Source organism: Epargyreus clarus, unplaced genomic scaffold (genome assembly GCF_041222505.1).
Source record: "Epargyreus clarus isolate Ecla_fem2 unplaced genomic scaffold, WU_Ecla_fem_2.2 ptg000022l, whole genome shotgun sequence".
Classification (NCBI taxonomy): Eukaryota; Metazoa; Arthropoda; class Insecta; order Lepidoptera; family Hesperiidae; genus Epargyreus; species Epargyreus clarus.
The window spans coordinates 1554804-1571736 of NW_027332229.1; the positions used below are offsets into that span (position 1 = coordinate 1554804).

Consider the following 16933-nt stretch of genomic DNA (forward strand, 5'->3'; position numbering starts at 1 on the left):
GCGCACGGGTCTCCTCTCAGAATGAGAAGGATTAGGCCATAGTCCACCGCGCTGGACAAGTGCGTATTGGTAGACTACACATACCTTTGCGAACGTTTTATTATTTGAAGATCTCTCAGGCGTGTAGATTTCTTCACGTTTTCCTTCACCGTTATAGCAAGTGATAAATAATTTCTAATACGCATATAGATTTCAAAAAATAGGGAAGTTAGGAATCGTTTCTTTCTGGCTTTTGAACTCAGGACTCCGGTCGAGTTTCCATTACTAGGCTATCTGCAATTATTGTGTGTGGTTATAACTTGATATGCCAAAAAATATCTTAAAATTTCGATAAACGTGTCACATATACTAAAAATTGTCTAATTTCAATCTTTAGTAAGGAAGAGTTGGATAGATAGATTATTAATAAAGACCGTAAACCTTATCATAACCAACAGATAACATCAACAAGGAAAGGCTTCGAAAAACTAATTGAGAATTTTTCACCATTTCTCGATAATTTGAACCCCATAGCAAATTACGTTGAGTGGCTCTCGACTCTCCGAGAGTTTCGAGAGTCGAGAGTCCGTGCGGTTGACAGCTCATCCGATGTGATGGGAATATCGGAAAAAATCTTAATCAAAAACGTACAAAGAGTCCTGTGAAATTGTGCCCGAGGGAATACTATTTTTGCTTCGTGGTTTTACTTTACGAAAATATTTTTATGTAAGATTGAAGTTCCAAAAAAAACTATTGTATCAGTGGAATAATTATAAAAACTGTTATTCGTAATGTCCACTGGTAACAGCATAGTTAATAAAGATACTTCGCCGCCTTGAAATTGAATAAAGCACAAACAGCTTATTAGTAAGTTCTTATTTTGAATTCTTGAAAAACAAAAACATTTTTAGAGAAAATTTACGAATAAATAACTAATACTGCGTAATTTACATTATAAATAAATAATTATTTCAAATAATTTAGGCACATTTTAGCTCGGAGACGTGGCAAAACTTTTTTACGCAACTAATTCTCAAAACTGGGTACATTTTCTTGTTAGGAGTGAGTAATCTTTACTAATCTATGGGTAACAGTAACAACTTGCCATCAGGTGACATACTTTTCCGAGACGTTGCCGCTTAGTCTTCAGGAGTAGCGGCGCATCTGTGGTCGACCTCAGGTAGGAATATCTAATCCAATCTGGGGTTGATTACAGATGTTCATGGTCGGCAGTAGCCACTTACCATCAGGTGGACTGCATGCTTGTTTGCTACTCCAATGCTAAAAAAATATAACATTTATTCGTGGACTATTTTATTTCTATAGATAAATACAAATAATATGCAAACCAGAAAAAATACGGCATATTTTTTTAATATTCCGCGGCAATATTGAATTTCATTGCAATTTGCGTGACGTTGTCGAGTGGCTCTCAACCAAGAGGCACTGAGGTTGAGAGCCTGTGGCTGACAGCTTATCCCGTTAGGATGATATCGAAAATCATATTCTCTTTTTTTTAAATTAGAACTCATTAAGTTATTGAAGTTTTTATTAAAATGCGAGTTTATTAAGCTTTAAAATCAAATAATTTTGTTTGTTCTTTATATGTAATATAGGATAGGATAATATAGGAGTAGCAGACGAGCATGTAGTCCACTTGATGGTGTCTACTGCCGCCTATGGACATCTGTAATCAACACCAGATAGGATTAGATATTCGTACCTGAGGTTGGCCACAGATGAGCTGCTACGCCTGAGGACTAAGCTGGAAAAGTCTTGGAAAATATGTCTCCCTTAGTAAACCCTTCAAAACAGCGTTTAACACTGCCGTTATGAGGCAGAAATAGGTGTGGCGGTGGTGCCGCCGGAGTCGAACCACAAAGGGTTCTACAAGGGTATAGTTTGTAGTAGATTATAGATTTTTCAATCTGTAAAAACACAGATGCAGATCTCATTTTGCAATCAGATGGACTACGTGTTTATTTATTTATTTATTGTTAATTAGAACGATACACGAATCACTTATAGTCTGATTCATAATTAGGTGTCCAAAATGTAAACAAAGAAATGTCACTGTCAAAATTAACAAGAAACAAAAACTGTAACAAACTAAACAAAAAACGAAAATTTAACAAATATACACAATTTAACAAACGCGTTATGTAAACGAGAAAATATTCGAGTTTAATCAAAATCACGAAAATGAATAATATCAGTTACGAAACTTAAATGACAGCACAAGAAATGTCTTGGATTCCGATTGTGTTACCATTATCACATTTTAATTTTCTACCATAAACTTTGTTTTTTATTATTGTTACTGTATGGGACGAAATTGAGGTGATATAAATATTAGAAAATGGGAATTAATCTTAATTTATTTAGATTATTATTTTATTATTGTTGTATTACTTTAATATCGACAAAAATAAGAAACTACCATTTCTAACGCTTTTTCTTGATAGGTCAACACCTTTGTTTACATATTGGACACCTAATTATGAATCAGACTATACACTAATTAACATGTCAAATTCAATGTCATAATACAGGAGACTTCATTATTAAATAGAATAAAACATTTATATAATAGCTGAAAGTTAAATAGTAAGAGCGTTTTCAGATTATCCGATCCGATATCGGTGTCGGACGACGATAGCCGACATTCGATAGCCGACACCATGTGCTATTTTCACATATTTCCGACAAAATCGTTCCGATACGGCCATTTGCTCGATAGCTTAGTGCGGACAGGTCATCATGGCAGACTATAATAGAAAACTTTATTTGCTGTATCTATTATATTTGAGACGCAAAAAAAGATCTGTTCACAGACAGTATTGGATACATCCTATTGTGGAAGCTAGATATTCAGAGGGAGCATTTTACACTCTTTTTAGCAAGCTACAACACGCACCTAGAAATTTTTTTAATTACTTTCGTATGAGTGAATCCACATTCAATTATTTGCTAATTCATCTCACAAACAGTATCAAGAAACAAGGCCGCCGCGCATCGGGCTCTACGCACACAGAGACAATTTAGATACACGTAGAGCACACATACAAACATTATCGCCCGACGGCTCACGGGCGTCCGATGGTGTCGCCAGCATATCGCTGTCGGCTCCGATATCCGATATCGGAACGGACAATGTGAAAGGCAGGTACATGTTTCATACATTTTACTTACCCCGATATCGTATCGGCGTCCGAACCCGATATCGGATCGGATAATGTGAAAACGCTCTAACATTTAAGAATTAATAAGAAAAACAATAATTAAATAAACTATGTCAGTATAAAAATTTAATATTACATAGAAAAGCATATGTTACTTCGCTATTTCCATTTTATAAAATAAATGCGGTGCTAAGTACACCGTTATAGAATATTTGTATTGTATTATATCAGTATCATATCATATCGGATCGTATCGTCTTGTATTGTACTGTACTACCAATATTCCCATTTCCTTAAATATTCCTCGCGTAATATATTATAACCTAACTAATAATAATCATTTAATAATGAATGAATATTATAATCAATAATTTAATGATTTAATAATAGTAATAATTATGCATGTAAATAATGATAATGACACTTTTTTTAAATATTTCTAATAGGATTTATTAATTATGTCATTTGTATACCCAAACGGGTCAAATATAGTGCACTTTTTATAACCATGTGAACAGCTGTAAGACCTATATTTACAAATAAAGATTTGATTTGATTTAAGGCTGAGTCTATTAATACTACCTGTACGAACAATTTATAATTATTAATACGGTTACCGTACAAATAATTTATAATTATTAATACGGGTACTGGACAAACAATTTATTATTATCCGATTCGAACCGGTAGATTTTGAGAAATCTCAAAAAAACTACAAAAAAAATTTTTTTGAAATGTTTTTTTTTAATAACTTTTAAATGGCTCTACCGATCGATTTTAGAAACTAAGCCCTTAACATCAAAAAATGACGTCGATCGCCATCAGCCCGTTCGAAATCAATTAAAAAAAAAAAAAAAAAACCTAACCTAACCTAACCTAACCAATTGAATAAATGTACGAATAAATATATCTAAAAAAAAAAAAACCTAACCTAACCTAACCAATTGAATAAATGTACGAATAGATATATTTAAAAAAAATTGAATTTGACACATTGTTTAAAGAAAAAAAAATTGAATAAATGTACGAATAAATATGTTAAAAAAAAAAATTGAATAAATGTACGAATAAATATAATTTATTAGTCCAGTACCTGTACAAATAGTCACTTTGTTGATTTAATATACTGATCCCAAAATTTTCATCAAAGTCGCAGGCACTTAGTAACATCCCATTATGTGTTATATAACACGATGTTTCATACGGTTGATACGAGATCCCTATCCTAAGTACCCGCATAATCGGCGACGCGAAAGATACCCGTATCTATAACTTTATAGCTCTGTGGCAGGGATATTTAACCACGTATTAACGCGTATTTTTATAGTATAGAAGTAGTAAACGAGTATGCAATACATTTTTTTTTATAATATAGGAGTAGCAGACGAGCATGCAGTCCACCTGATGGTAAGTGGCTACTGCCGCCCAAGGACATTTGTAATCAACCCCAGATAGGATTAGATATTCCTATCTGAGGTCGGCCACAGATGCGCCGCTACCCCTGAGGACTAAGCTGGAACGCCTCCGAAAAGTCTGTCTCCCTTACCACACCCTTCAAACCGGAACACAGCAGCGCCCAACACTGCTGTTATTAGGTAGAAATAGGTGTGGCGGTGGTGCCGCCGGAGTCGAACCGTAAAGGGTTCTACCACCTTTACATGACAGAATCATACTTTTACGAGGCATTCCAGATTAGTCCTTGTAGTTATTATCTATAACTTTATAGCTCTGTGGCAGGGATATTTAAGCGAGTATTATTTATAATATAGAAGTAGAAAACAAGCAATACTTGATGGTAAGTGGCCACTGTAATATAGGAGTAGCAGACGAGCATGCAGTCCACCGGATGGTAAGTGGCTACTGCCGCACATGGACATCTGTAATCAACCCCAGATAGGATATACATTCCTACCTGAGGTTGGCCACAGATGCGCCGCTTCCCCTGAGGACTAAGCTGGAATGCCTCGGAAAAGTACGTCTCCCTTACCACACTCTTCAAACCAGAACACAGCAGCACCTAACACTGCTGTTATGAGGCAGAAATAGGTGTGGCGGTGGTGCCGCCGGAGTCGAACCACAAAGGGTTCTACCACCTTCTCAATTCATTTCTGCCCTAATAACAATAGAGCGCTGCTTTGGTCTGGTTTGGAGGGTGTGGTCATGGAGACATTTTCCTTTGACGCGTTCCAACTTAGTCCTCGGGGGAAGAAACGCATCTGTGCCGACCTTAGGTTTTCCTCAGGACCTCTGTCGCTTATTTGGGGTTGATGATAGATATCCATGGGTGGCACAAGCCATTTTTTTTTTAATATAATATCGGAGTAGCACACGAGCATGCAGTCCACCTGATGGTAAGTTCCTACTGCCACCCATCTGTAATCAACCCCAGATAGGATTAGATATTCCTACCTGAGGTCGGCCACAGATGCGCCGCTACACCTGAGGACTAAGCTGGAACGCCTCGGAAAAGTCTGTCTCCCTTACCACACCCTTCAAAACGGAACACAGCAGCGCTTAACACTGCTGTTATTAGGTAGAAATAGGTGTGACGGTGGTGCCGCCGGAGTCGAACCACAAAGGGTTCTAGCACCTTCAAAATCCATATTATAAACTATAACAGAACAAAAAAGCAATAATTATTGCAATCTAGTAACTTTGCGATGAACTTTCTCTAAGGCGCTCGAACAATCTCGCCTCGAAAATCGTTAATCCTGAGAATGTTGATAAGGACAATGGTACAAAATTATTAAATCGTGTATTGTAATCGGTTTTTGATAATTCTTTAAAATTGTGAATTAAACTGAACGTTCAACGTGGATAGAAATCGGGTTCAAAGATTCCGTTACTTAGTTACATACATACCTACATACATACAACCCAAGCTAATAAAAGCGTGTTAAAAAGGTGTGACGGTGGTGCACTTAAGTTATAGTTTCTAATGTTAATAAGGGAATTAACGGTTAGAAGTTTATTATTTTCTCAAAATATAAGTTAAATAATAATTCTCTGAATTCGGCTGAGGTGTCATCCATCAAAATTATTTTTTATCTCTCATACATGACTGAACATTAGTTTTTACAACGTAAGCATGTTCATTTTTATCGTATTTGCAGATCTATGGAATAAGCTAACGAGTTATCAGCTTATTTTATGATACAAAAGTACTAAACGAGCATTTTTTATAATAAGTATAGGAGTAGCAGACGAGCATGCAATCCACCTGATAGTAAGTGACTACTATCGGTATAGACATCAGATCAGCCACAGGTGCGTTGCCCTGATAACTGAAAAGTCTCGGAAAAGCATGTCTCCACACTCTGTTACCATGTGGGGCTTAACCACTTAGTAAGTTACGGAATTGCTTACAGTTTTGGGTCACCGTGATGACTTACTTTGCTACTTAAAACTTATATAAAAACTGAATCCCTATATTTTTGTCCCCAGTACCAATAATCCCGGAGTTTCTCTACGACATCCGTCACCCGGACGCGCCGCTCTCCGCGTCGCTGGAGGAGCTCAGCACGCCGCCGCCGCCGCCCACGCCCTACTGCCCGTGCCTCAACCGCACCGTCGAAGTGGAGAACGTCACGCACGGTAACTAAATCACTTTATAACTTAAATAATCCCTATCTAGCTCCTTTGTTGAGAAGACTGTAGGATGTAGATCCTGGGAAGAATATGTTAAAACTCCGTGCCCATCTCACTACATTAGACAGCCGATTTGAAGGTGTGGTGTTAGAAAATCACACATTTATGCCACACACACACACAGACACTCAAACAGTCACACACGCACTTACATAAACACATATCTATGACGTCACAAATACTAAAACGTAGGTATCTATATCTTAAACACGTAGGATAATATTTAGCTTTTCAAATAGATGCATTTAGACACCATCGTGACTTTAAGCGGCTGATTCTAAAAATGACTATGTTATAGAGATATTTTTAAAGCGTCTCATTTTAAAAAGAAACATCCCAAAGAGCAATATGTAAATGGTCTCTCAATCGTCCGTAACCCCGGAGTTTCTCTACGATATCCGTCACCCGGACGCGCCGCTGTCCGCGTCGCTGGAGGAGCTCAGCACGCCGCCGCCGCCCACGCCCTACTGCCCGTGTCTCAACCGCACCGTCGAAGTGGAGAACGTCACGCACGGTAGAGTCCGCGCCAAACTTCTAGTCCGCTCTGAATATAGACGCGAGTCGCGTCGCAACAGCAAACTGTTCATATTAACGGGTTAAGAGTTAAATCGAAGAGTTAGACCCATTCGAGCAAAAGTATCCTGAAAGTTTAATAATCTTGGCTCATAATAATTAGAAGGTGGTAGAACCCTTTGTGGTTCGACTCCGGCGGCACCACCGCCACACCTATTTCTACCTAATAACAGCAGTGTTAGGCGCTGCTGTGTTCCGGTTTGAAGGGTGTGGTAAGGGAGACAGACATTTCCGAGGCGTTCCAGCTTAGTCCTCAGGGGTAGCAGCGCATCTGTGGCTGACCTCAGGTAGGAATATCTAATCCTATCTGGGGTTGATTGCAGATGTCCATGGGCGGCAGTAGCCACTTACCATCAGGTGAACTGCATGCTCATCTGCTCCTCCTTAAATATAAAAAAAAAAATTACTGTATCACAAGGACCAAGGATGAAAAGCTACGATGATAGCGAATTACACATGTATGCTACACACATATATTTGCAACACACACATACACACAGAAATAAACACGCGTGCAAACGCATACACACTCGCATATTCTCATACATATGACGTCATAGATGTCGCCAAATATTAGTATTTCTAAAACACATAAGGTAATAGAATGTAGACGTTTTGATCGAGAGAAGAGACTCATGACTTTTAAAGAGTCTTATTCTAGGAGACCCATTGTAAAGAGCAATGTGTACCATGTGAAGTAGTTCCGATATCTGCCATAAAGACCCTTGACGGTAAAACGCACTGAGCTTTCTCATTCTGACTTCGTCAAAGACACTTACTAAAGAGTAAATGTATAATATTATGCGTTCTTTTTAGTGAACCTGACAGCGGCTGAGGAGGAACGACACAAGGATTTGCTCCACGAGACTGTTGACGTTGGAGTAATGTTCGCAAGCAAGGCCATCGTGCAACTATTGGCTAACCCCTTCGTTGGACCTCTCACTCATAAGTAAGTTGATCTTCTAGAGAGTGAAAGGGATAGGTGATTCTTTGGAGCAATGGTTAGGTGTTTATAGACGTGACTTTGGAAATTGTAGTAGCCTAAAGATTGATAGAGAGAGTAAATCTAGTAGGAGAAATAGAGTCCGCGTCAAACTTCTAGTCCGTTCTGAATATAGAATCGAGTGGCGTCGTAACATCAAATTGTAGATATTAGCGGGACGAGCACAGCGCCGAAATTTTTACCCACTTTGAACGGTCCGATTATTTTAAAATTTTGAACAATCATCTAGAACCGATGACAATTCCATTCCTATTCTTATTAGGATTAGGATTAACGATTTTCCTTTTGCAATTTTAGCGTGGTTTTTAGTTTTTAATTTTTAAACTATATTTTTTCTTATTTCAGGATTGGCTACAGCATCCCAATGTTTACTGGATTTATCCTCATGTTTCTGTCTACCCTCAGTAAGTATTAAAATCCTTCAACTCAGCTTCATGAACAGTGATAGCTTATTGGTTAAAATAACGCCTAAAAATCAGAAATGATCCTTTACAATGGTGAGTGTTCTGAGGAACTTCGATCTGGTGCCTAAATCACCCTTTGTTCACCGCACCACTCGCCGAAGGATGAGGTTGATCCTCATCAACTGGACACGTGACGGTCCTCCACGGTTTGGTTTGCACATTAATTTTTACCACGTGTACGTACAAAATGTGGAATGAACTTTCTCCTGACGTGGGGCTCTTCAAAAGGGGTGCAAAAAGAGATCTCCTTCAAAGCCAGCGATGCATTGGCGACTACTCTGGTGTTACAAATATCCATAGGCGACGGTGACTGCTTTCCAGGTAGCCCATCTGCTTATAGTTAGGTATAAATAAATATATATGTATACAAAAAGAAATATAATGAAATGAAATATATTTATTTTGTATAGGCCTATGGTGCACTTACAAATTGTCAGGTACAATATTTTTCTTAAACTACTACCGGATCGGAACGCGACCTCAACTGAGAATCCGGTAAAAAACTCTGAGGGCTCTGTGATGCAATGAAAAAACCTCTGACTTTACAAAGTTATGTGCGTTTTAAAAATATTATCACTTGCTTTAATGGTGAATGAAAACATGAGGCAACATACACAATTGTTTTAAAAAAATTCAAAGGTATGTGAAGTCTACCAATCCAATGTTGGCCAGCGTCATGAACTATGCCCTAAAACCTTTTCACTCTGCGGGGAGACCTGTTCCCTTAAAATATTTCCTCCCGTAAAGGATTGATGAAATGAACACACAAAATCACACACTCAAAATTTTCGTCTTAGTTCATTAATCAATTTCTTTTTACAATACAAGAGTAGCAGACAAGCATGCAATCCACCTAGTGGCTACTGCCGCCCAAGGACATCGGTTATCAACCCCAGATAGGATTAGATATTCCTACCTGAGGTACACAGATGCGCCGCTACCCCTGAGAACTAAGCTGGAACGCCTCGAAAAAGTATATCTCCTTTACCACACCCTTCAAAACGAACACAGTAGCGTTATGAGGCAGAAATAGGTATGGCGGTGTGGCCGCCGGTGTCAAACCACAGAGGGTTCTACCTTTAAATTATGTTATATCATATTAATACATAATCTGTTTTTCAGTTTTTGCCTTCGGTCGCTCCTACGGGGTCTTGTTCGTGGCTCGCGCACTCCAGGGCATAGGGTCTTCCTGCTCCTCGGTGTCTGGGATGGGCATGTTAGCTGAGAGGTACCCGGATGATAAGGTTAGTGGTAGTATTTTTCGAAGTTATGTGCGTATTGGATATTAATTATTACTTGCTCAAATGGTAAAGGAAAACACTGTGAGGAAACCAGGACTTGCATGCCTGAGAGTTCGAAAAAACATCTCAAGGTGAGTGAAGTCTACCAATTTGCATTTGGTCAGCGCGGTGACTTTGGCCTAAACCTCTGAAGCGATCCGCGCAGCAGTGGAAATGTAATAATTGACTAAGAGTAATTAATTTGTCGCAACGAGCATGAAGTCCACCTGATGATAAGTGGCTACCACCGCCCATGGACATCTGTAATCAACCCCAGATAGGTAAGATATTCCTACCTGAGGTCGGCCACAGATGCGCCGCTACCTCTAAGGACTAAGCTGGAACGCCTTGGAAAAGTCTGTCTCCCTTACACCCTTCAAACCGGAACACAGCAGCACCTAACACTGCTGTTATTAGGTAGAAATAGGTGTGACGGTGGTGCCGCCGGAGTCGAACCACAAAGGGTTCTACCTTCATATGTTCGTTTGCTAATTCAATCTTAAACCCTGCAGGAGAGAGGGAACGCCATGGGAATCGCGCTGGGCGGCTTGGCGTTGGGCGTGCTCATCGGGCCGCCCTTTGGAGGGCTGATGTACGAGTTCGTGGGGAAGACCGCGCCCTTCCTCATGCTGTCGGCGTTGGCGCTTGGTGATGGATGTGAGTTGACGAAATAAAAGGCAAAATTAAAATATTTTATTTAAGAATTCTTTGCAGAAATCTTTATGGACGTCAATATTTCGACTTCAATCAACCACGTCATTTGGCTGTGAAAGGTACCAATCCGTTTTTAACCCAGAAAAATATTCAAGTTCATCATTTCGGCCATCATTTATTACTATCAATATATAAATGAATGTTTGTCTGTATGTCCTTTATAGAATTGTAAACTATGCATTTGATCTTATTATTATGATGAACTTTAGCAAAGTTGTTGTGCATGAGTTCACGAAGGTTTCTGAGCTGACAAATTTCGACAGATGGCACCACTGTCGTTCCAATGAAAGTACACATTTTCAGTTATGTCATGTTATTGTTTTTAAACGCGGGTGAAGCCGCGTTTTCAACAAATTTATTATATTACTTTGTTCCAGTGCTGCAGCTGATGATTCTGCAACCAGGAGTGGTGAGGCAGGAGTCGGAGCCGCCATCTCTGCGCGCGCTGGTCACGGATCCTTACATCCTTATTGCAGCTGGTAAGCCTCTTAGGGTCCCAGCATACTAGCGTTTCTAGAGTTCTTTTATATAATCTAGTAGTAGCAGACGAGTATGCAGTCGGCCTGATGGCCATGTGGCTCTGCTGCCCATGGACATCTGTAATGAACCCCAGATAGGATTAGATTCTTACCTGAGGTTGGCCACAGATGCGCCGCTATCACTGAGTCCTAGGCTGGAACGCCTCGGTAAGTACGTCTCCCTTACCACACCCTTCAGACTAGAACACAGCAACGCTTAACACTACTGCTATGAGGCAGAAATAGGTGTGGCGGTGGTACCTCCCTGATCAAACCATACTTTATATCTTCAATTTTTTCTCATTATTCTAATTCTATTGATCCCAATTAATAACAAACTTTTCACACTTTCCAGGTGCGATAACATTCGCGAACGTTGGCATTGCGATGCTGGAGCCGAGCTTGCCCATCTGGATGACTGACACCATGAAGGCGCACCGCTGGCAGCAGGGCGTCGCCTTCCTACCCGCTAGTATTTGCTACTTGATTGGTATGTATGTTAGAATGCAATTTAAAATCTTTAAAAGTAAATAAGCATATTATACAATTTTTTGGGATGAATCATAGATTAGTAAAGATACTTCGCCGCCTTGAAATCGAATGAAGCCACAAACGGCTCATTAGTAAGTTCTTTTTTTGAATTCTTGACAAATAAAAACATTTTTAGAGAAAATTTACAAATAAATAACTAATACTGCGTAATTTACATAATAAATAAGTAACTATTTCAAATATTTTAGGGACAATTTAGGACGGAGACGTGGCAAAACTTTTTTACGCAACTATTTTATTTCTCTAAACTGGTTACATTTACTTGTTAGGAGTGAGTAATCTTTACTAATAATAATAATATATTGCTTTATAGTCTGTTTGTACGGGATGATGTGTTCGCCCAGCGAAAAAATCCCACTATACATTAAAAAATAAATAAATTTTAGAACCGTTAGAAATAGGGTTATGATTAGTTTGTTAGAAATAGCGGCAATGACGGTTTTGTGGTTAGAAATTAGAATAAAACTATGGTATTTTTAATTTACTTAGCACTTAATGACATGAGCATTGATAGCCTGTTGGTTAAGAAACTCGTTCTCTCGATCGAGGGGCCCAAGGTTCAAATCCCAGGCACCTACCACTGATTTTTCAAAGTTATGTGCGTAGTATAAATTAATTATCACTTGCTTAAACTTTGGCGAAGGAAAACATCGTGAGGAAACTTGCACACCTGAGAGATTTATAAAAAAATCTCAAAGGTATGTGAAGTCTACCAATACGCACTTGGCCAGCGCGGTGGACCTAATCCTTGGCCTAATCATTCTGAGAGGAGACCCGTGCCCAGCAGTGGACAGTAATGGGTTGATGATGATGAAGGACTTAAAAGATAACACATAATAATATTTCTAATAATATAATATTAATCTTTATTGTTGCATAACATAATATTCTCATACATAGGTCACCTAATAAGAAACGTAATGAAATAAATTTGTGTCCGGGAGATCTATGAGTATAATAAAATTACAATAAATGTATGTGTATGTACACGTATGGCTGTATGAGTGTGTGTATGTATGCGTGTGCGCGTGTGTGTGTGTGTGTGTGTGTGTGTGTGTGCGTGTGGTTGTGTATTCTCGGTCCCTATATACTCTCGTTCTATGTTTTAGGTACAAATCTCTTCGGCCCTCTCGGACACAAGATGGGACGCTGGCTCGCCGCGTGTTCCGGACTGATCATCATTGGCTTTTGTCTTATTCTGGTGAGTTTATTGGTGGCTTATACAGCAATTTTAAAAATTTAACCTTTTTGAAGTTATTAAAGACAAGCTCTTTCCCTATTCTTCTCAGCAAAAATTATATTTATAACATAAGTAAATAAAAAATAATTGGTCCGCCATATTGAAGGGACCGCCATATTGGATTAAGAATGACGTCACTAAGCTTGTCATTCAAACCAAATTTCTAGGCAAAATTTCAGCTCAATCGGTTAGATCCGCGTTTCCCAACCTGTGGTCCGCGGACCCCTGGGGTCCGCGAGTATAAGTATGGGGGTCCGCGGTGTCATCTCCGGACCATACATAAATCTCTCATTAAATGCAAAAGGGCCGCGTTACTGCTTTTTTCAACCACATACCTATGTGAAAAGGCTACCTCTACTCTTGTTTATACAAAAAACAAATACAGAAACAGATTACAAGTAGAATCTGATTTCAGATTACAGATTAGTAGCAACATCCACCCACATATCCCTTATTTAGTAAAAATGCAACACCAACATTCACATTAATTTTTTTTCATATTTTTCAAAATAAACAGTTATAATTTGTAAACCTTCTGTATTTGTTTTATTTTTTGTATCTGTAATAACTAAAATAAATACCTAATCCGTTTTTTTGCTGTTTATTTTATTAAGAGGGTCCGTGAAAACTGTGCTTGATTTCCAAAGGGTCCGTGGACTGAACAAGTAATTTAATTAAAAAATCAAAAACCCGACTGCACTAAACAGGCTGAAGTAGAATTTCCAAAAACAGTGAAATAGGCGTTCCATTATGTTTATGCTTATTGCTTCAAAATTGACGGTTGTTCAAATGAACTTTTATCCCTTATTTTACCCTCTACGGGGTTGATTTTTCGGAAGGGGATAGATAGATGTGTCCTTGTTCCTACCCAGAAAGCCAAATACTAAATTTTGTAATAGTTGCTTCAAAATTTAAGGATTTCAAAAAAACTGGTTTTCCCTATTTTACCCTCTTAGGGGTGGAATTTCGAAAAGGCCTTTCTTAGTACTTATTTACGCTATATAGCGAACCCATGTGCAAAATTACAAAACTCTAAGTTGATCGGTTTTGGCGGTACGTTGATTTCTGAAAAATGAAAAAGTCATTTAATTAGTCAGTCAGTCAGTCATCTTGCTGTTTTATATATACACAAATATGTTTTTATAATCTACGTTTAATTTACTTTCATTTGATACCCCACTCGATAGGTTCGGTTAACTTTTTTTTTTAAATGTGTTACTATTTCGCGCCAAAAATTCGCCCTTTTGATTTTTTTTTTCTAACACCTATCTAAGGACACTCGGGTCATAGAGACGAATATAATGACACCTTAACTGTCGAAATTTATCCAGCCGTTTGTAAGATCGGATCAAATAAAGAAAGACAAACATACAAGATACGCGCGAAAAACATAACCCTTCCTTGGCAGTCGGGTAAAAAGGCTGGGAAACGCTGAGTTAGAGTAAACTGGTTTAAAATTAAGTTGCGAGATTTGACCTTCACATACTAACATAAAAATAAGGCAAGTGAAATAAAAGTTTATAGAAACTAAATTAAATAAGGTATTGAGTTTCAATAAGGTGTATGTAATTATATTTGGAATATTAAAAAAATAACGATGAGTATGTTTGAAGGTTGGTTGAAACCTTAGCGGATCATCTCCGGCGACAGAATTGTCACACCTATTTCTGCCTCAACAGCAGCTTTGAGCGCTGCTGTTATATCAGAAACGAGCTTTTGCCCGCGGCTTCGCTCGCGTTTCGAAGTAATATTTTCATCCCCTATCAATAATTGATCAAAATCCTTTCTTAGCGGATGCCTACGTCATAACATCTACTTGCATGCCAAATTTCAGCCCGATCCGTCCAGTGGTTTGGGTTGTGCGTTGATAAATCACTACGTCAATCAGTCACCTTTGAATTATATATATTTAGATTCTATCTAAATATATATAACTCAAAGGTGCCGCCGATTGAACTACAGAGGGTTCCTATAAAACAAATTGTCCCCAGATCCCAATGGCACGGAAGTTGGAGCACCTGATAATCCCTAACGCTGGCCTGGGCTTCGCGATCGGCATGGTAGACTCCTCAATGATGCCAGAACTTGGCTTCCTGGTGGACATCCGCCACTCCGCGGTTTATGGCTCTGTGTACGCGATTGGGGACACTGCGTTCTGTCTTGGATACGCTGTGGGTAAGTTCTATTGTGAGTTAGTATCATTGCATGCTCGTCTGCTACTTCTATATTTTATAATAATGTGAGGTTGTGAAATTATTGATACATAAATCGATATTTATGTATATTGAAGGTGTAATATAAGATCCGGTCAGATCAAAGCTTAAACGATGGATAAGCTTATCGATATGTAAAAATATTCAGGAGGGCTTTTTAGCTGCCTTTGTTAAGTACATAACTTAAAAAAGTCAGCTAAAAAGCCCTCCTATTAAATTTTAATATTTTACATCGATATTTTATATTAATTTTCGATATCGTATCGGTAATGTTCAATCAAGGCTTCGGTTTTGGTCATAATTGGCTTATAAAATCACCTTAGAGTCCTTACCTAAAAAAATATAGAAGTTACAAATTAAATAAAAGAAGATTAAAATTGATCCAGGAATACTCGAGTTATTTGTGCTTCTAAGAATTTATGTTTGTCCAATTTTCCGGCAAAACTAGGGAAAATTTTCCAATTCCCACGCAAAGATATAGGCGGCAGCATATATAATGCCGTGTATAAGGCGGCATATACTTAATGCCGTAAGAATCATATCAATCGGTTGAGGCACAGCGGAGTAATCAATGAACATACATACAAAAAACATACAGCTGAATACAGAAGGGAAGGAATACAGAAAGGAGGGGTCCTTTTCGATGTTAATTAAAAAAAAAAACAAACAAAATATTGACAAACAAAACAGAAATTTTTCAAAGAGTTTTATTATTATTATGATAATATTTCCAGGGCCGGCGTTCTCCGGCGCGTTGGTGAACAGCATTGGCTTCGACTGGATGCTGGTGATGATCGCAGTCCTCAACTTCGCGTACGCTCCCGTCCTGCTGCTGCTTCGGTCGCCACCAGCGCGTGATGAGAAGCAGGTGAGCGTGCTTTATTGACTAACTTTGCTGGTATTATCTTAAGAAGGGAACGGGAAGGGCTTAAGGTTTTATTTTCGAAGGCATTGAGGAAGTAATTGAAGGTGGTAGAAGCCTTTGTGGTTCGACTCCGGCGGCACCACCACCACACCTATTTCTACCTAATAACAGCAGTGTTAGGCGCTGCTGTGTTCTGGTTTAAAAGATGTGGTAAAGGAGACATACTTTTCCGAGGAGTTCCAGCTTAGTCCTCAGGGGTAGTGGCGCGTCTGTGGCTGACTTCAGGTAGGAATATCTAATCCTATTTGGGGTTGATTACAGATGTCCATGGCAGTAGCCACCATCAGATGGACTGCATGCTCGTCTGCTACTCCTATATTATAAAAAACAATCGTTATTGAATAATTTCAGAGCCTGATCATAAGCGAGAAGTCCTCAGTTCGCTACGTGAGCTATCAGAACGAGGAAGAAGAATAAGCCCGCCATTATCGCCGCCATCTTGAACCCGCCCGATACTTTTAAACGACAAAGGAACAAATGACATTGTGCCAAGGTATAAACGTAGATTAAAAATAAAATAAAAATATATTCGAATATTTTAAAATAATCTAGATATTTCGAAACGCTCTTGCTGTATTTTTGCTAATAGATTTAATGGTATTTAATAAAAAAATATAAAATGGAAATCGAAAAAAAATTAGA

The 16933-nt window shown here is 38.6% G+C and overlaps 1 protein-coding gene across 1 annotated transcript in view; it reads left to right on the forward strand.

The window, feature by feature from the left end:
* Positions 1–16933, forward strand: part of LOC140751343 (synaptic vesicular amine transporter) — a 33155-nt gene extending 16222 nt beyond the window's left edge. The window contains exons 3-13 of the mRNA XM_073085251.1: positions 6606–6755; positions 8199–8331; positions 8731–8789; positions 9972–10093; positions 10642–10786; positions 11221–11322; positions 11717–11851; positions 13023–13114; positions 15145–15328; positions 16101–16234; positions 16643–16933. Coding sequence (XP_072941352.1) covers positions 6606–6755; positions 8199–8331; positions 8731–8789; positions 9972–10093; positions 10642–10786; positions 11221–11322; positions 11717–11851; positions 13023–13114; positions 15145–15328; positions 16101–16234; positions 16643–16708 — 1322 coding nt within the window. The 3' untranslated portion in view covers positions 16709–16933. The remainder of the gene's footprint in view (positions 1–6605; positions 6756–8198; positions 8332–8730; positions 8790–9971; positions 10094–10641; positions 10787–11220; positions 11323–11716; positions 11852–13022; positions 13115–15144; positions 15329–16100; positions 16235–16642) is intronic.